This window comes from Ambystoma mexicanum, chromosome 10 (assembly GCF_040938575.1).
Source record: "Ambystoma mexicanum isolate Mex_15411 chromosome 10, UKY_AmexF1_1, whole genome shotgun sequence".
In the NCBI taxonomy this organism is placed as follows: domain Eukaryota; kingdom Metazoa; phylum Chordata; class Amphibia; order Caudata; family Ambystomatidae; genus Ambystoma; species Ambystoma mexicanum.
Genome location: NC_090932.1, coordinates 1,542,294,623 through 1,542,315,633, shown reverse-complemented (window position 1 = coordinate 1,542,315,633; position 21,011 = coordinate 1,542,294,623). Strand labels below are relative to the sequence as shown.

Sequence of the window (21,011 nt, the reverse complement as noted above, 5' to 3'; positions counted from 1 at the left end):
ATAAATCAAAGAGGTGGACAGAAGTGATCACACTGCAATGTTCCAATAAAAATCAATGTACTCTTGGAACAGTAGAAACAAGCCACAGGGATCTGCCAACAAAAAAAGTCAGAAAATTAGGCATTTTCAAACTCACCTTTTCAGGTCTTTCTTGAGAATGCTTCCATAGCAGATAGGGCACTTGCTCCAATCTCTTTCACTTAGAGACAGGTAGTGCAGTATACAAGCCCAACAGAAGATATGACCGCATCGGGTGATCTTGGCTGCAGTTGGTGGATATAAGCAAATTGGGCAGGAAGGTACTTCATGGCTGCAAATACGCTAGAAAACAAACATTTACGTTGACTTCCTTCACACTAGCTTCAAGACCTTACAGATACATCAGCCAAGGACAAAATACTCAATCGCATGAAAAGTGTTAGTTCTGAACACACAAAACGGACAGCACAGGAATAGGCGCTGTGCTTAACTGAATGTTAAAACTGATCACAACCACATGAAACCACAGTAGGCAATGATTAAAAAAACAAGCAATGACAAAGCCAACAGATTGGGGTTTTGGAGGCATGGGATAGGCATTTGCCAGGAACTTCCATAGTGGTACTCCCTGCTCATAAGACAGCAACTAGAACATATATTTTAGTACCCAAGTATATAATTCTACTGTTTGTTAACTGCACATTTAGTGTGTAGACGAGAACCAAAACTGTTGGCTTTGCCAACGCTTGTTTTTAAAAATAACCCAGCATGCAACAGATGCAAGGAAAGTGCTGAAAAGCCAAGTGGCTGAAAGCACACTTGGGTAAAACTGATTACACTGCGAGCTGAATTACAGCTGAAATTAGGCTACCTTTCAGAAGGCTGCTTAGAAAGAACATTGGCAGCTCAAATATCACCTATGCGCTCTGAGGCAGGGAGAGGGAGGTAGTGGAATGAAATAGCCACAGACACTAGCATTGTTGGGTTCGTAAAAAGCCAGACTCCCAAAGGATGGGTGTCCCCACAGATCCCATGGCAATAGCTTTAGCTTACAGCCCAATCTAACAGTTAAAAACACAGGAATGATTGGGCGTTGCCATGATAAAAGCTTCCTTAACTAGCAATCTGGATGGTTTGGCGCACACCTCAAATAGGAGTATGCGATAGGTCAGGTGAGCAGACAATTAGAACACAGGGCAATGAACATTTGGGGCTGTTCAGCCCACTTTCTGATTTTTAGCATACCCGTTTAAACTGAACAACAAGATGAACTCCTCCAATTTACACTGACATTCTAACAAAAACCAAAATGCTGCTACTCTTGTAGGTGGTCCATCGCTCCTTCAACCGTAAATGAAAGACTTAAAATCATGCATACAAACCACTTGCTCTACAAAGTCCCAGTTGACCAAGGTATCTGGATCAGCGAAGTGCACTGTGTAATCCTGGTCTTCAGACACCACAAACTGGCAGCTGAAAAGGGGGAACAATAATTACTACAGATCTTATCTGCCAGTGGTAGGCATCCTGAGGCCCCTCCAGATGTTTTGCCTTTGCAACTCCCATCAGAGCTACCTAGCAGTCAACAGTGACCGATTATAGAAGTCTTAAGCCAAAACATCTGGAAGGTCGAAGGTTGCCCACCACTGGATGGATTAAACTCTTAAGTACACCAAGATTCATAATTCAGTAAAGGGTTTCAGAGCCTACCAAGTCCATTTTCAGCCCACGAATCAGACCATTGTAACAAAGACCAGTCCACCCATATACTGTGGAAAGATTTTTGAATGATTGTAGTGACAAAGAACCCTGATCAAAGTATAGAGTATATGATTCGAATGTTTCCTTGTAAAAAGCTTATTTTGTAGGCTAAAACGCAATAAAACAAGATCTAAACTTTGCATATTCGTTCTGGATATGCAGGTAGGATCTCTGCACTTTAAAGCATGTGCGTACGCTGGCTGGTCTCTTAAAGGTTAATCAAGGCAGAGAAATTAAGCAAATGTGGCAGGAGGTGTATTTCCAAAAGACGAAGATAAAACAGGAATGGATAGTATGCAGCTTGGGGGATGAGGACCAATTAATTTCTGTTGCTCATAGCACTACACTGTCACAAAGAAACCTCTTGCACGTGCTCAAGGTGCAGACAGGAGGAAGACTAGCGAAACAAAAAAACACTTTCAGCAGCCGACCTACGCATGGAACCTTTAAAGCAAAATTGGTTAATCTTTTTCAAGTGGTCAAATGGAGAGCACGTAGATGCAACCTTTGGCTGGAGAGCGAATTCTAGACAGTTCCTTGTGAAATGACATAGGAAGTTCTTCACCATCTTCGAAGAGCATGCAGCATCCCTTACTAGGATGCAAACTAGAAATAACGTTCAGCGCCAAGTAATGCATACCTACAGCATTGTCAAAAAGAGGCCATGCATTACTCAACGTAATAGCATTTCTAATTATTGTAACTGCTTAGATTCATATGCTGTGCATATAGTCTGACATCTAGTGGTAATCATAGAGTATTGCATCTTGTCTTTCGAGGATCGAAAGGGGACGTCGACATGGGCGCGCTTGTAACACTATCCCCAACGTGACGTGTAGTGTACCCAAGATCCCTCACACATCTTTGTCCCTCCGATTGTATTTGTTCTGCCGTGAGCGAGTACAGAGAGAGAGAAAGTAGTAAGATGTCTATGTTCCTTCTACCCAGAGCGGGGAGGAAGGGCGGGTGCATGTGAATCTAATCAGATACAATCATCAGTAATGCTATTAGGGTGAGTAATGCATGCCTTCTGATGCTTGTGAATCTGCTTAGAGTCACATGATGTGCATATACTAGCGAGCAGTACCCAGAGTTGGCGGTGGGTGTGAGAAGGAACAGTAGGAAAAAGAGGTCTTAGGACTGCTTGCCCCACCTGAGAATCGGTCCTAGTGAGAATCTAGGCAGTAGTGTTTTGTAAAGGTGTGTACAGAACTCCGAGTTGCTGCTTTCCAAATGGATTTGAGAGGAACATTTTCAATTAATGCTATGGAAGCCCCAGTGCCCAGAGTAGAGTGGACTCTAGGCTTGAAGGGCAGATCTCTTGGCAAGAGTGTAGCAGAGTGTGACGCAGTTTACAATCCACTGAGATGGATGACTTCTATACACTATCTCCTTCACTACCAGCTGCCACTGAAAAGAACAACCGATTTGTTTTTTAGTGCTTTCGTTTTTTTTCCAGATAATATATGACCGCTCTACACACATCAAGCGTGTGTAGGCTCTTTTCTTCCATGGTAGTGGGATTCTGGAAGAAGGTGGGTAGTTCCATTGATTGGGTCACATGGAACTTTGAGATGAATTTAGGCGCAAACCTAGTGCGAGTGCGCAAAACCACCTTATCCTTTGCGAATTGTAAAAATTGGTCTTGAACTGAAAGTGCCTGTAATTCACTGACTCTTCTGATTGAAGTGACTGCCACTAGGAAGGTGGTCTTTGAAGTAAGAGCCTTAAGGCTAGCCTTATGCATCGGTTCAAAGGGGTTCCCATTAGTCTTGTTAATACCACATTAAGGTTCCACCCAGCGGCCAGGTTTGGAATAGGGGAATGAAGTCTTTAAACCCCTTCCATAAAAGCTTTGATGACTGGGCTCTTCCACCACGACTCTTCTGGGACAGTGTATGCTGAAAGGGCAGCCAGGTGGACTTTCAGTGAATAAAAAACTAGACCCGAGTCCAGTAGATGAGTCGGGTATAACACAATGCGAGTAGGAGAGCAGTCGATGGGATTGATGCTCTTTGAATGGCAGCAGATGACGAAGCGTTTCCACTTGTTGGAGTAGCAATGCCTGGTGTTAGGCTTTCTTGCCTCCGTAAGGAATATCCATACATCTGAGGAAGTTGGAAGTGCCCAAACTAGGACCTCAGGAGCCAGGCTGCTAAATTGAGATTTTGCGTGCAAGGATGGAGTGTCTCCCCCCTGGTCTTGTGAAAGCATGTTGAATGGGCAAGGTCATTTCATTGGACGAGAGATTGACATTGCCATCAGATGGGAGAAACAGGGTTGGCGGGCCCACATGGGGGCCACCAGAATTATTGTGACTGGTTCCTGGTGCATCTTGTGCACCATCTTGTTGATTAGGGGAGTCGGGGGAGGGGGGGGCTGTAGACAAATCATTTCAGAAACAAACCTCTGCTGGTGCTTACCTGGTCCTTTGGAGCTGCAGGGCTGTCCACAGCACTGCGAGTCGGCTGGGACTCCTGCTGACCGCCGTTTCATCCCCGCTTCGTTCCCTGGAGGGGCGGAGCCTGCTGGAGATCACGTGATCCTTCACGTGACAAGATACAGACTGAAAAAGCACCCGCGTTCAGGCGAGCGGAGCGTTTCATTTCAGAAACAAACCTCTGCTGGTGCTTACCTGGTCCTTTGGAGCTGCAGGGCTGTCCACAGCACTGCGAGTCGGCTGGGACTCCTGCTGACCGCCGTTTCATCCCCGCTTCGTTCCCTGGAGGGGCGGAGCCTGCTGGAGATCACGTGATCCTTCACGTGACAAGATACAGACTGAAAAAGCACCCGCGTTCAGGCGAGCGGAGCGTTTCATTTCAGAAACAAACCTCTGCTGGTGCTTACCTGGTCCTTTGGAGCTGCAGGGCTGTCCACAGCACTGCGAGTCGGCTGGGACTCCTGCTGACCGCCGTTTCATCCCCGCTTCGTTCCCTGGAGGGGCGGAGCCTGCTGGAGATGACGTGATCCTTCACGTGACAAGATACAGACTGAAAAAGCACCCGCGTTCAGGCGAGCGGAGCGTTTCATTTCAGAAACAAACCTCTGCTGGTGCTTACCTGGTCCTTTGGAGCTGCAGGGCTGTCCACAGCACTGCGAGTCGGCTGGGACTCCTGCTGACCGCCGTTTCATCCCCGCTTCGTTCCCTGGAGGGGCGGAGCCTGCTGGAGATCACGTGATCCTTCACGTGACAAGATACAGACTGAAAAAGCACCCGCGTTCAGGCGAGCGGAGCGTTTCATTTCAGAAACAAACCTCTGCTGGTGCTTACCTGGTCCTTTGGAGCTGCAGGGCTGTCCACAGCACTGCGAGTCGGCTGGGACTCCTGCTGACCGCCGTTTCATCCCCGCTTCGTTCCCTGGAGGGGCGGAGCCTGCTGGAGATCACGTGATCCTTCACGTGACAAGATACAGACTGAAAAAGCACCCGCGTTCAGGCGAGCGGAGCGTTTCATTTCAGAAACAAACCTCTGCTGGTGCTTACCTGGTCCTTTGGAGCTGCAGGGCTGTCCACAGCACTGCGAGTCGGCTGGGACTCCTGCTGACCGCCGTTTCATCCCCGCTTCGTTCCCTGGAGGGGCGGAGCCTGCTGGAGATCACGTGATCCTTCACGTGACAAGATACAGACTGAAAAAGCACCCGCGGTCACCCTCGCGGCGTTGAGCCCGGCAGGAGTGGAGGGCGTCGGCTGTTGTGCGGCTGTTTGGCGAGCTGCAAGCAAACATCACAGTCTAGAATCGTGTAAGAACCGAACCGTGCTGAAATCGAGAGACCAGAGGTAAGTCCTCCAAATGGCTGATCAAGGCCCACAAACCCGTGCTAAACTAAAGCATTCATTACATAGGCGAGGCGATGATGTCAACAAGAGGTCACAATGTGAGCTAGGAGGCAGACCTGATCAAACAGGGTCGCTAGAAGGGTACGATTGGTCAAGAGGAGAACTCGATGAGCGCGAGGAAGCCCAAACAGTTTTATGTAATGCACTCACTGAGTCAAACCAGAAAGTCTGCTCTACACTAGCTCCGCATCAAATTTGTGAACAACCAAACACTCTGGCACACATTGTGTCAGAGAGACTAACAATCCCAAAAATAGCCTCCAGACCAATTGATGCTATTGATATGTCTCTTTCACGACCATTGTTAAGAAATGAGCTTCCACTTGGTCCTCCAGCCGACGCAGATGGCGCATTGCCGGGTGAGGCGGAGGTCTTGTCCCGTGCGGCAGCAGTGCAAGTGGACTCTAACCCCACCGCTAAGACATCGACCGATAGCGGGGCCTGCGGGATTATGGCGAACAACATGGAAAGCGTTCCTACTGTGATTGAAGTGAACATAACGGCCTTTCAATCGCCGTTTGATGTAACTGACATTGAGCTACTAGAATTAGAAGTACCTGCAAACCAGCATGACTCAGACCTGGTCAAATTCACTTTTCCCTGTAATGTCCATGATGTCAGTGCAAGCCGCTCCAACTTTGTACACTCTGCACCTATAACACGTGATGCAAACCAAGACCGGGAGCAAATATTTAAAATCCCACAAGTGACAAATACACTCAATCTAAGTCAAGAGCCTATATTGGAGTTGAACAAACTAAAACCAAAGAGAGGAGAAGGCGTACTCGGCAGCCCAACACAAAACACGTTGTTAAGTTTAAACGCCAAATTGCCTTCATCTGAGTCCTATTTTCCGAAGATAAGCACACTTGGAATAGACTTAGCAGGCCGAGAAGCTAGGCTGACTGAACGCCTAAAAGCCGACTTTGAAATAATGAAGGGACGCCTGTCAGAGAGCTTTATAAGTGATAAAAACAAACAAAAAAAAACAGTGTGCTCCTCAAACGTCAAATCTCGGATGGATGAATGGTCATATGACCACTCAAACAGTATTGCTCGCCAGTGTTCAGATGGACAAACTCAGAACATAATTAGCAATGCAAACTGTGGTGAAAGTCCACTCTCCCGGAATCTAAATACCATCAATCAAGTAAATACTCTTAATCTGAATCGTCCCACAAATTCCACGACAGCAATGATCTCCTCGCAGTGCTCTACTCCAAACACTCAACAACACATTAATAGAGTATCCAAGTCAGGGAAAGGGACCTCAGACCTCAGAGCTCAAGAAATTTCTGAATCAAGCTTATTGCCTGATGAAAACAACTCTGTCCATCATCAAAAGGAGGCCCTTTCATTTTCAAAATCAAATCTGTCAGCTGCTGCCGCGATACAGATACACAACAACGTTCTCGCAGCTACTTCAATAGCGCTAATTCCATTTACAAAATTATATGAGAATCTCCACGAAGCAGTCCAGAATAATGGTGCATACATGGTCCAGCTTAGCAATAAGCTTTCCAAACTAGAAACCATGAATTCAATGATACAAGACCGTCTCGACAAAGAAGCAGAAATTACTAATTTGTGGTTCAACAGACTGAACGAATTTACAGGAAAGGACACTGCGGACAGAAAAATAATGATGGACACACTATCTGCATGTATAACACACCTATTAGACGCTAAGTGTGTAAAGCAAGTCAGTTCGAGTAATTTGAGTACCAATGAAGCCAAAAATTCGATTCCTACACCAAACTTGCCTGAAGCTGATGCAGCGCCCACCTTTATTGACGGGAGTTATCAGCCAAACTTTGGAAAGGGCATAAAGATCCTTGAGCGGATTGTGACTTCCGCGGACCAGTGCACCGTTATTTCGAGTAACAACAGTACCGGCAGCACTGCCAATCAACCTTATAGCAGCTCGAAGGAAGTACCTGCCCTAGACTCAATCGTCAATGCAGTAAAACCAGCAAGCAAACAGCTCCATGAAATAATCGAAATACCTCAGTCTCAAGTTGTTGCCCCGTGTCTGGCAGTAAAAACATCATTTGGAATTTTCAACGGGCCAGCAAAAACGCTGACGACGCAGATACCAACGCAGAATCCACAAGGGAGCAGCTCTGGACCAATAAACAAGAAACAAAAAGAAAAAAAGAAGCACTGCATTGCAAATAAGCAAACCAGTAAATCAAAGAAGTTCATAAGAAATCTGACCACACCTGTCAAACTTGGATTCTTCAAAAGAGGCACAAATGGCGAGTCAGCAAAATCTAGTCACATAAAAGCTTCGAAATTAGTGGAATCCAAATCAATGACATCTCAAAAAAACAACTCTAAAAAACGTCAGAGAATAGATTCAGATGTCGAATCCGCTCATTCACAGTCGTCAACTGATGATTTATGCAATCTCTCTACTTATGACGATGAGATTGAGGAAGAGTCAAGCGGTGAGGCATACTCTGACAATTCAATCGTCGAAAATGAAATGGAAGGCGCGGGTAAAATGGCTAGGAAGACTACACTTAATCCTTGGCTTGCCATTCCAAAGACCAGTAAAAACGAAACTGTAGCTGAACATGCGAAACCGAGAGCACCTGAAACACAACCAACGGGAAAACCAGTAGCCCTCCGCCATGCAGCCAAACAAGTACAACGCCCTGCCAGTATTGCGCAGATTCCGGAAACGAAAGAGAATCTGAACCCGAAACAAACGGCCTCACAGAGACTTAAAGCACAAAAACATATCGATCATGTAATGCCCAAGGAGAACAATGCCTTGGTAACAAAAATTCTTATTGAAAATGTTTTTGTAGATGAAAACGAGGTCAATCTAAATAGAAGAAACGTCATTCGGCTTTTTCACTCAGTTCCAGCACTTAGAACTGTGTCCTCTCAGGACATCCAAATCGTCGAGTACATCTCTGAGACGTATGCAGACAGAGTCTACCTCCACATAAAATCACAGGCGGTGCGTAAGACCATTGTATCGGCAAAAGATGAACTCTTGTTTCTGGGCTTTGAAGTCTCAGAAGTGCGGACTGAAAAATCTTGTTTCCAGACAGAAAATAAACAAAAAACTATGAATACATCGGTCAATGCTAATCGTCGTGATGAGCTACGTCAGCACCTATCGACTGTATCAGGATCACAACCGTCGACAAGTAAATGGAAATCAGGAAGGTCTAATTATTAGCTATGCCAGACTCGGGAAGAAATCCCGCTAACACTGATTTCCTGGAACACTCGAGGTTTCCATCACTTGTATGCTGACTTCCCAGTTGATTTGACCAACAATTTAGCAATTTGCCTACAAGAAACATGGATGAGGACCTTACCGATCAAAGATGGTTACGTGACTCTGTTGAATCCGGCAAAGAAAAATACACAGGGCCGCCCGTTTTCAGGACTTATAACCATGATCAAAATTGGAACCGCTTGGGAAATTATAGAAACGGACAACCCAAACATATTCGTCCAAAGTACGTTACTACAACATCAAAATGGGAAAAACTCTAATAGCCAGTACATCCTGTTAATCAACATATACTGGAACCCCGCCCAGATAATTTCAGAAAAATTCATATCTTCTGTAACAAAGTCCATAGACAAATATCAACAATTAGACGGTGAAATTTGCATTATTGTCTGCGGAGACATGAACACATCCTGGTTTGATTCAAATAGAAGTCGCATCGCAGAAACCAGGAACGAATTGCCATGCCAACAATCGCGAAGTGTACAATGGTCACTCGCAATGGACGCACGAGATTGCGAAATGATAAACGGATGTGTAGAGGGCGACATACCACCGAAATATACCTGGAATAATATGGGTCACAAAAAAATATTGGATTATTTTTGGATATCAAGGCATTCATGGCATAAAATCAAGAACTTGAGAATTCTGGAGACAATAAATAGCGATCACGATGCGCTAGTCCTATCCATGACTCTCCCTTCAAAATCTACAGGTATGAAAATGAACCAGAACTTAGAGATAAATAATGGACGAAATAGAATAAGAATAAACAGCAAACAAATAAATAAGCTGCACAAAGACTTCCAAAATATGACACGGTCCAAGGACACAGTGTTAAATTATTGTGCGCTCTTACCATGCAAGAAAGAAACTTCTCTTTGGAAGTTGCCATCAGACAAAACGCACGCCCATGATTGGAGTCTTAAAGTCAAGACGGAAAAAAAGAAATTATATAAAGACATACACAGACTAAAAATTGAGGGAGGGGTAGGCATTGATATAAGGATAAAAAAACGCAAACAAAAATACCGTAATTGGGTGAAATCCTATTCCCTTATGCGCGATCAAGAACGCGGTGAAGCCATGTTGAAGCTTATAAAATCAAACAACTGTAGAGAAATTTGGCGAATAATGAACAAATGTTCTCGCAATCAAGCCGACACAATGGCTAGTGGAGTCGCTGAGAGTGACTGGAAGAACCACTTTAGCAAAGTGTTTGCGACCGAAATTACCCACATGACCCCAGCACAAATAGAATCCAAAGCTAATTGGGATTGCGTTGAGAACATCGAAGACATCACTGCTGCCATACTAAAACTCAACAATTCCCGTGCAGCGGGTCCAGATGGTATTACAAATATGATGTTAAAAGCAAACAAACAAGAATGGGCGGCTTTCATCTATATGCTGTTCATAAAGATTGCAGAGCTCAGAAAAATCCCGCCCTCGTGGACAACAGCGATTATAGTACCCATCTTCAAGAAGGGAAATCGGACGGATCCGGCAAATTACCGCCCAATCGCTTTACTCGATATAATCGGAAAGGTATTTGCTGGCTTCCTACAAAAGAAACTCTCTGCTTGGGCCAAGTCGACGAACATCAATGACTGCCGTCAAACTGGCTTTACCAAAGGAGTCGGCACAGAAATCAACTTGACCTTGGTAACAATATTAAAATTGAACTCCCTTGAAAAACGTTCAAAGTTATTCTTGGCCTTTATCGATATGCATCAAGCATTCGATACAATAAACCGTACAAAATTATGGCAGAAATTAACTACGTGGGGCTGCCCAGAGAACTTAGTAGAACCCATCAAAGCTCTACACACGACGACATCTATACAGATCCGATTAAATGAAAAAGGAAACCTGTCGGATTCAGTGATGACCCATAGGGGGGTAAAACAAGGATGCCCAATCGCTGCGTGTTTATTCAAACTCTACATTGCAGACATGCCGTTGGCACTGAAAAATGTAAAGTGTTTTCCACCTAAAGTAAACGGACAGCACATTAATTGCTTAACGTATGCCGACGATATTGTTTTAGTCGACACAACCCAGATAGGACTTCAACGCTTTTTAACTAAACTACATCATTACCTGACAATAAATGACTTAAAAATAAATGTAAATAAAACCAAAATAATGCAAATTGGATCGGTAAAAGGCACCAAAAATAAAAAATTCGTGTGGAAGATCGACGATAATCCAATTGCTGAAATCAATGATATCCGATATCTTGGGATAACGATAAATAAATCGATCCGAGAATGGAGCTGGGTCCAGGATATCATACAACGCATGAAAACGTTGGCACTTCAAGGGCGCCGAATTCATAATCTTTACGGAAAATTTTCGCTAACACCCGTTAGAATATTCTACCACCAAAAAGTAATCCCCGCCATCACCTTCGGGTCAGAAGCTGGGTGGAACTTGGATCATCAAATTTGGCCCAAACTAGAAAGTTTGTTTTGGAAGACAGTGCTACAGCTACCAAAATATGCTCCAATTATCGCCATCAGACACGAGTTGGCTTTAAATGAATTATACTCGAGTGTCCTTTGGAAATCTCTGGCGCTCTTACGAAAAATGCAGATCCCAAATCCTGAACCATCATATGAAATATTTGACACATCAATTGGACATCCAAATACAGACGTAACCTCAAAATGGGTCCGAGGCCTACGGGAGATCATGCTAGCTGCAGACATTAAGATGGAGTTGCTCTTTGCGCAACCACAAATTGCAAAACGCAAGATACATGAATGGGCTTGGATGTTAAACTTAGAAAAACTAGATAAGCTAGCATCTGCACTAAAACTTGGACCTATCAAGAACCAACGGAACGTAATGCCAAACTATTTGGTGCAATTTCCATCACGTTACCATCGAGATAAATTTCTCCGTTTGCGATTAAATGTCATCAACGTAAAGGAAATGCTATTCATGAGACATGACCAGTCTGCTATGGACAACATCTGTAGATATTGTGGAACTGCAGTAGAATCCTCTCGACATTTAATAACAGAATGTGTAACGCTTAAAGATCTACGATCACTCCATCTAGCGAAGTTCGCACCCTTGGACATGAATATGGATGAGTGGTGGTTTCATGTTTTAAGTGGAAGCTCAGTCCACTTGACATGTGCAGTCGTAAACTTTATGGATTCAGTGATACATTGTCGATGAAAAGACAGTGATGTCGACGACAGTGAAGACCGGCATGTCCTCCAGAATACAAACAAATAGAGATGGGAAAGTGAAAATGGGATTAGTTGCACCAAAGGTCATATTCAAAGTGAATGTTTTGTAACAAAAGTTTGTAATAAACTATAATTTACAAAAAAAAAAAAAAAAAAAAAAAAAATGTAGACAAATCTCCCTGACCATGTTATCCAGAGACCGTTCCCCTTGGAGCAGTTCTGGGGGTGCCAGGAGGCATAAACTTGGCATTGTATGTTCTCCAGAGTTGCAAACAAATCAACGTCTGGAAAGCCCCATTCTGCGAAGACGTTGGGACGAGGTCTTCGTGTAGCTGCCATTAGTACTCTGTGGATAGAAGGAAGTGTCTGCTGCACATGTCTGCCAGAAGATGGAGTTCCCCCTGGAACGCGTTGAGACAGGAACATCCCGTGTTTGAGAGCCCACTTACAAATGTTCTCAGACAGTTTGGATAGCCCTGGAGTGTGTGTGCCCCCTGTTTGTTCAGGTAATACACGGCCGTGGGGCTGTCTTACCCTGAAGTTGTGTCTGAAAAGCTTTTAGGGCTTTGAACACTGCCAACAATTCCAAAAGGTGTATGTGGTTGGACGCCACTGCTGGGGACCAAAACGCAGTGAGCCATACGATGAAGGAGGATAGCCCCCCCCGCCCCATCAGAGATGCGTCTGTAGTGAGTGGCTTCTACTGCAGGGGTGGTGAAGGTCTTCCCCTTCAAGAGGTTTTCCCTCGACCACCAATGCAGAAACGGAACGAGGGCTGCCGAGACATCCACTAGAGCATCCCATTGTCCGCTGGCCTGACACCATCGGCTTGAGAGCCACTCTTGGATGGGGTGCATGCGCAAACCTGCGTGTGTGAATAAGTAAAATGCAGGAAGCCATCATCCCTAACAGTCACTTGGCCTTGCGTACAGTCACCTCGCAACCGGCTACATAGTGAGGGATCTGGAACAGCATGTTTCGAACCCTCTCGGACGGGAAGACGAGGCAGTCTTCTGTCTGAATTAGAGCTCCCAGAAATTGATTTGGCTGGCGTCTAGGCTGGATTTCTCCTCGTTTGAGAATCCCAGACTGAAGAGTAAATCTACTGTCTTTTGGGTGTTAGATGGGCATGGTCCATGCAAATCCCCCGTTATTAGCTAGTCGTCGAGGTAAGGATAGACTGGAATGGACTCCCTGCTCAGGTGAGCCGCTACTACCGCCAGTACCTTTGAAAATACCATTGGGACTGAGGCAATGCCAAAGGGAAGGACCTTGAACTGACAGTGTTGGTCCTCTATCATGAACCTTCGATATTTTCTGTGCGCTGGTAGCATTGAAAGTATGCATCTTTCATGTCCAATGTTGGCATGTAAGCCCCCTGTTTTAGTAGAGGGATTACCTCTTGCAGTGTTGTCATACAAAACCTTTGAGGTTTGACAAATGTGTTAGCTTGGCGCAAGTCTAGCACAGGGCGCATGGCGAGATCCTTTTTGGGTACAAGGAAGTACACTGAATAAATACCCTTGTTTACCTGTAGAACGGGGACGACTTCGATCACGCCCTTTTCTTGCAGGATCTTGACCTCTTGTAGAAGGATCTTCAGATGTTCTGGCGTCATTCGCCTGGACATTGGTGGCCGTATCGAGGTGGTCGGCCTCTAGGGATGGTACTTCTACCCCTTCCACAGTGTTGTCCTCTTGGTTGATATTGGTTAGAGGCAGCTGCCCCCTGTCTTGAGGACAATTTATTTCCCATTCCGTACTGATTGTGGGGTGGTGGGGACACGTGGGAAAGCTTCTCGCTGCTCCTTTCACGGACAATTACCCCCCCGCTGCTGGTAAGGTCTGAGTTATCTGATTTAGTTACTTCAGTGTCTCATGTTCCTTTTTTGCAGTTTCTAAAGCCTCCTCCACTGCCTTTCGATACAGGTTAGATTCTTCTACTGGTTTATTAATGAAGGACGCTTGTTTCCGGTTTGAACCCTCGAATTCTTTAACCATGCGTGCCTTTTCAACAAGGTGCCTTGGGCTAGTGTTTTTCCAGCTGTCCCTGCAGCATCCAGGGTGTTCTTAAGGATATTTGGATACACCTGCCTCACCTCCAACACAACGATCAGCAGGTGTGATCGTGTAGGCTCTGGGCGTCAACAACTAGCCAACAATGTGGTATTGCTGGCTATCCTGGTGGAATAGGCTGTTGCTGTTGTGATGCGCTAACCCAGGGCATACAATTTTACAGTCTTTGTCCGGTGGTGCCTTTGCCGTGGACAAGGGTACCCCAGCTCTTTTCCTAGTTGTTGTTACCACTAGGAAATCTGGAGTGGCATGTCCCCGGATGTAGAGTAGGTCAGTAGGCGAGGGGTGGACAAAGCTTCAACCTGTGGGTGAACTGCCCTGGTTTGTGATGGAGCAAAGAAGGGGCGATACCTCTTCTAAACTCCATCAAAAGGCTTATCGCCTGGCTTGTAGGTGGTTTCTCCTTCAAAATGTCCTCCACAAAGTCGGTGGCTTGCACCGCCTCTTGCGTGGCAATCTGGAAGTGTTCTGCCGCTTTTTTTCAAGATAGCATTGAATGCCATCCGGTCATCTATGGGAGATAACTGTCTTATAGGAGGTGTGGTAGGATCCATGCACAATGTGTCTAAGTCAGGGGTACTGGTCGGTGACATACATGGTGCTGCACCCACAGGTTGAACCTCACCCCAATCTGGGGAGTGGTGTATAAGTTCTCCAAAGAGATCCTCACCCTGATCATCAGGGCCCTGAGGGGTCTCCTCTGGTTCCATTAGATCAAACACCTCCTTGTGAGGAGAATGACTGGAGGTCCTTTGGAATTTAGACATAGTAGGATAGAGGTCTTCCTCTCTGCACCTCCCCTCCCTCTTCCATGCACTTGCGCGTTCTCAATGTCACTGGGCCTAGTAAGATTGTTTTTGTTCTCCATCCCTTGCCTTGCTGCGCTCTGAAACACTTGGGTATGAGCGCGATATCCGTCGTCGAGGCGGCCTGGGGGTGGGGGGTGGGGTTGTGTGCTTTCCTCTGTATTTAGTGCATGTGTCCCTGTTGCCAGAGTTTACACTCCCCATAGCAGAACTGTTGGCCTGCCTGCTGGGGCCAAACGACTTGGAGCATGGCTGCTCCGAAGATAGGACAATAGCCTCCGTCTCCGAGCCACTGCTGTCGCTCATTTCCTTGTCACTCTCGGCGCCTGTGGCAGAGGGGAAGCCACCCTCTGCCTGCATCATGGCGTAGGCTGCCCACCGTTTAACTCGCCGTTCTTTTATCGTCTTAAGACGTAAAAGCTTGCAAGACCAACAGGACTCCTTGTGGTGATCGAGGTAGACACTTATTACACCTCCGGTGTGTCTTTCCAGGGGTACTTGCCTTTACAAGAAGGGCAAAATTTTAAAAAAAGGTGTCCGGTCCATAGCTCAGGTTTATAGCGACAGCAAAACCAGAATGGCAAAGAGAGGAGAGCAGGAAATGCATTCTTGAAAAGAAAGAGCCCCAGACACCACTCTTCCTACAGTGTAGGCCTGGCCTGAGGGCCGAGGCCAAGCTGTTGACGCTGTCGACCGGATCACCAGCCACAGAAGTCTGGAGATGTCTTCCCGCGGTCTTCGGTGTTGGCTGTGAAGTAGTCGTCGATGAAGGGGACGAATTATAAAAACAACCGGAGGTCGTGGACAAAGATATCTTAGCAATATTTCAAGGTCTGCGTAAGGCGACCAGCTAGCTGGGCAGAAAAAAAACAATCTGAGGGACCTCGACACGTGAGGATCTTGGGTACACTACACGTCACGTTAGGGATAGTGTTAAAAGCACGCCCATGGCGACATCCCCTTTTCATCCTCGAAAGACAAGATGCAATACTCCGCGATTACCACTAGATGTCAGACTACATGCATAGCATGTGACTAAGCAGATTCACAAGCATCAGAAATCTATTTTCACAGGAGACATGTCAAGTAAACCAAGATAGTACATTAAAAACATCTGATTATGCAATAACTCACTTGGCCTGCAGAAACAGTTCCTTGTTGAATGGTTTGTGTCCCCACTTGTTTCTTCTCCCCCAGTTTCCATGTCCTCCATCATGGTGGAGACCCATCGGACCGCGAGGTTCAAATGTGAAATTAAGCAAGTGGTTCAAGCTAATTTTTTTGGGACCAGAGAACTGGGCAGGACTAAACTCTGCCCTTTGAGTCTCTGCTACCTGCAATACAAATGAAAAACAGCTGATCATTCAGTTTAAGCATGAACTGAAATCTCTGAAGAAATCCATAAACTCAATTTCCAAGCCTATTTAAAGCTATGGTGTGGCCACTATTCAGAAATATTTGTACAGGTTTAGTGTGTAAAAGCATGACATCCTTGAAAAGATAACTGCAATCAGAACCGGTGACCTATAGCACAACTGTTTGAGGAACACTCTTTCAGCAACCCAGAAAAGTAGGGTACCCTTCTGTGCCCTTATCAAAATTCAATGAACGGAACACATTTGTATGTATTTAGAATCGAAAAGAATGACCACAAGTGTCAAAACATTTGCTTAAGAGGCATTAAGAAGGCAAGCCTATCACACCATATTTCTGATCAGCACTAAACTTTAAGGAATATGGGTGCACAAAAACCTGAATGTATTCTGGTCACTCTTCACCAACAATTCCTCTCAAATAGATTAGGGTTTTCTTTAACTTGTGAACATTTACCTCTTCACGTCTTCCATAGTTACCGAAGAACTTAAACCCTCCTTCATTGCCACGCTGAGGGGGGACCTTGTTAAAAGTTTTGCTTTTCTGTGTGCTGGTGCGACGTGACTGGCTGGGAATAGTTTCATTTTTGGGATAAGTGTTTTCCCGTCTTCGGTTGTAACGTTGTTTTGCCCCATTTCCATTTTTTCCATCTGATAATAAATAGAAATAGTATTAAGTCCTCAAACGTACACTAGAAAATGCAGTTCATATGATTCGCTCAATTCAAGTTAACATATGCATGCAAGACGCATTCAAACCTACACCTTGACTACATAGACAACCTACATTTTGGGTGCTTAGTTTTAGAGTTTAAACTCGCCCAATGCATTCATGCGCTTTTAAACCCTGGAAATATTTAAGAAAGGTCATTCGGACTTCTGTATTAGACTCCTGTAGAATGCACATGACATTATGGAGGCTCTATGTAAGTTTATGTAGAAAAGAATACAGATTTGTGCAGAATAGGAGAATATTTTTCTTTAGCAGACAGAACACACTAACAGGTACGTGACAGGCAGAGCTCAAGTTTCTCCATTCCATGAATGAGTAGGCCATACAGTCCTGCTGGTCTCTTTAAACTCACTAATGCAAGTTCCAGAATTCAAAGTGAGAACAGCAAATCTGCATGTCGCAGGATTCCAAGAAAAAACAGATAATCTACTCAGACGAATGAGTAAAGATTAGTTCTGCAGAGATGGTATTTTTCCAGGTTTGGATTTTCGAACGCAGATTTAAGCTGTACAATGGGTTCGACTTTGCCAAATAGCACCTAGAACAGTAGAAACAGATGGTGAATTCTCTACAAAGTGTACTTGGCCATTTGAATTGAATTTATAACATGGAAATATGCAAAACTAATTGATGTGATCAGCAGATTCATTTAAGGGCTGCAGGTATCAGTATACCAAATGTAGGACCTCTGGCTCCCATTTTCGACTCCAAAAACTGGTACCATAAAAATATATATATTTGGCATTAAAACAGTTGCGGCCACTTGGTCTTAACATCTGTATGCATGGGTATCCAGTGATCATATTGCAGGAAATAATTCAAAAAGATGAAATATTGCAAGAAATAAGTAAAAAAATACCTAAAAGCAGAAAAAATATTGAAATAAAGTTAAGAAAATGTAATTATCAGAGTGGGTTTTAGGTGCAAAAACAGATTTAGGTTAAAATTAGGATAAAGGGGAGGGAGACCAGGAGAGTTTGGGAGTAGATGTAAGGGTGCGTGGGGGTACCCGCCTACCCACCCCCTGAAAAAAATGTATTTACAATGTGCACTGTAAAAGGAATCAATATTTTTTTCATGCAATATTACTTTGTAATTGTACGTCACTTATTTCTGCAATAAAATCAGTGAAACGTATCCATGTAGTCCCCCATCCCCCATGTCTAATAGTGAAGGACGTATGAACAAAATGATTAACAAGTTACCGTGTGCGTTTATTGGAGTTTATAGGGTTCCATTTGATCATGTCACCTGGGTAAAAGTCGTCAGGTAAGAGACTTTTTCCACCAGCACCCCTAAAAGCCTTCACCCACATTATAGGACAGGTAAAATGTTCTATTCTAACTCCAGTCCTAGAATATTTGGAGAAAGTGCTTGATACCATGAGTGCAAATATGGGGAAATGTCACCCCGTGGCGACCTTTTCCCGGGCAACTTTATCATTTGGAACGGTTTATAGATGTAGGGGGCATGACCATACATGGGCACTCCTACCTCTAAAGATGAGGAAGACTGCCAAACAAATCAAGGTAGCGGTGCCGGCACCAGGGGCGGCCCTCAACCTAAGCCTGCACACTAAGTTCACAGGCCGCGGCTGGCTGCAGCAACGTTCTGTGGAGGCTGTTTCCACCCACTTTCCCCCAACTCCCCACCCCCGCGCTTTGTGCGTGTCTCCCCCTGCTAAGACTTCACCGTCACTCGAGGGTTGGAGAGATCACTGCACTCTCCATGCCACGTAGGACAGTCCATACGAGCACACTAGAGGCCTGCTGGGACGAATATTCCTGCGCTCTGGGTTACCGCCTTTAACTGAACCCATCAGCCAACGCTGGTTTCCATTGACAATCCCTGCTGGATCTACTGGGAAAAGATGACCGGATTACCCAGCCCCTTGAGCCACCAGACAACCCAACGGGGGCTCCTTTCACATGGCTTAATTCTGTTGGGACTAATCTTGCTTATCCACAGGTGCACCTACTGCAGTCACTGTGCAGAGGACTGTCACACCGTCATATCCCCATACCACGTTTGATATATATCCTAACAGACTTGGCATTGGTTTACAAACGCCCCCCCCCCCCCCATCTACTTGTATCTCAGCATTTACATAATCGAATTTGAAACGATCTGCCTCACCAGTTTCGCCCTAGGAGTACTAATCCGTCAGGCTTTCACCCTTAATTCCGTCTGATGGCCCTGTGGAGCGTTCTACATCTTCTTCAAGCGCCCGTTTCCTGAGCTGCTATACGGGACCGCCAGGGGAACTATTCGAATCCAAATCTCTGGTCTGAGGCCAGAGTTAAACCATACGGCAGCACATAGCCCACAGCTGCAGACCACCAGCAGACTGGTACTCAATAAGTTATCCTGAATCCATTGATTACTTGATACCAACTCCAAGCCACTCAAACAGATACTGCCCCCCGGCTCAGACGTGGAGCCTGGTCTGTAGAGCCATCCATGTCCTTCTCAGGGTGACCAGTTATCGACGGAGGACCCCGCTGGAATCATGACAAAAAGGTGCTCGCAAAAAACAAAGCTCCATCAACATGTTCACCAAGGCTTCAACTAAACCTGCCGGCGCCATCCCAGAACCAGAACCGACTAAATCGGCTCTCCCCGAGACCATGGAATCCCAGAAAATTATAGAATTCATGGGTGACGGGTTCCCCACCCTACACTCCAAACTGGACAATATGAATGGAACCATTTCTTCAATTAAAGCCCACATGGAAAAGACTGACAACCGAATTATAGATTGACTTTGTCCAGCCCTGTGCTGATCGGTTATCCTGATCCTATTACAGTTTGTTTCCACTAGCTTACCTCTCCACCGGTCTGATCCATCACTGACATTAATTCTACATCTCCCTGGCTGACCGCACTTGTTCACACTACCATGTTCACGTGGAGTATATTGCCAAGGAAGGTATGCTGGGCCCAAGTGTTCTCTTGACCCTGCAAACTCGGGTGGTGAGAGTTCCTCGTACTAACCATGATTTCGAATGTGTACCTTTATCCTATCATAGTTCGACCTCATTTTTGCACTTTGACTACCTGTTTTGCATACTACTAGCACTAAGTGCCAAGTGGATTCCTTACCTCGTTTCCCTGCTCGGAAACATCGCTGCCCAACCAGTGCGCAAACCCCCTTGCGTTGATGCCGTTTGTTTGATGGGAGTTGGGTTTTCACTCTTGATTGGGAGAGGGCTGTGGGTGGGAGTTGAGACAAAAAATGCTTGACATGCAAAGTGGAAGAGTATATTCTTACATTATGGTGTACGCACTCCATTCATTATGGTGTACGCACTCCATTAACGTTCATGCCTACTGTTTTTGGGGCTTGGAAGCCCGATTTCTAACCCAACATCTAGTAATCTCTATGATCCTTGTTTACCCTGATGGCTGACCACAACCTAGTCTGTATGAGTTGGAATGTAAGGGGACTTGGGAATTACAGGAAGATGCATAATGTACAGTTATATGTTGAGCGCCATGGGGTTAAAATACTTTTTTTTCCATGACACACGCTCGATCTGAAGGCTGCGTAAAATTTACTAAGGCATGGAGCCCCCAAAGATACTACACTGATTACTCCACTCAAAACAGGGGTGTCATGATCCTGATTCATAGGAGTATTAAGTTTCAACACAGTGTTTCCCACATAGACCCATTGGGGCGTTACGTCTTGCTCTATGGCAAGCTACTCAATAAAGAGGTTGTGCTACTCAACGTTTACAGGCCCAACATTGATGACCCTGAGTTCTATACGCACCTGGCTTCCCTGCTCGCCGGATTCCCTCTTGTACCGATCCTCTGGGGAGGGGATCTCAATACGATCCTTGACAGACTGGGATAGGTCGGGGTCAGGCCCCGTCAACTTTCCAGGGCAGCTAAATTAATTCTGGATGCTCCATCTGAATTGGCAGTCTCGGATGCATGGAGACTAATATGCCACGATTGCCAAATGTACTCATTCTAC

The 21,011-nt window shown here is 45.3% G+C and overlaps 1 protein-coding gene across 2 annotated transcripts in view; it reads right to left on the bottom strand.

The window, feature by feature from the left end:
• RNF10 (ring finger protein 10) overlaps nucleotides 1-21,011 on the bottom strand; it is a 776,216-nt gene that overhangs the window by 596,717 nt on the left and 158,488 nt on the right. For both annotated transcript variants that reach the window (XM_069619770.1, XM_069619769.1), the window contains exons 2-5: nucleotides 16,754-16,947; nucleotides 16,058-16,257; nucleotides 1,362-1,452; nucleotides 137-321 (exon numbers count right to left, since the gene is read on the bottom strand). In XM_069619770.1, the coding sequence (XP_069475871.1) occupies nucleotides 137-321; nucleotides 1,362-1,452; nucleotides 16,058-16,257; nucleotides 16,754-16,947 (670 nt within the window). The remainder of the gene's footprint in view (nucleotides 1-136; nucleotides 322-1,361; nucleotides 1,453-16,057; nucleotides 16,258-16,753; nucleotides 16,948-21,011) is intronic.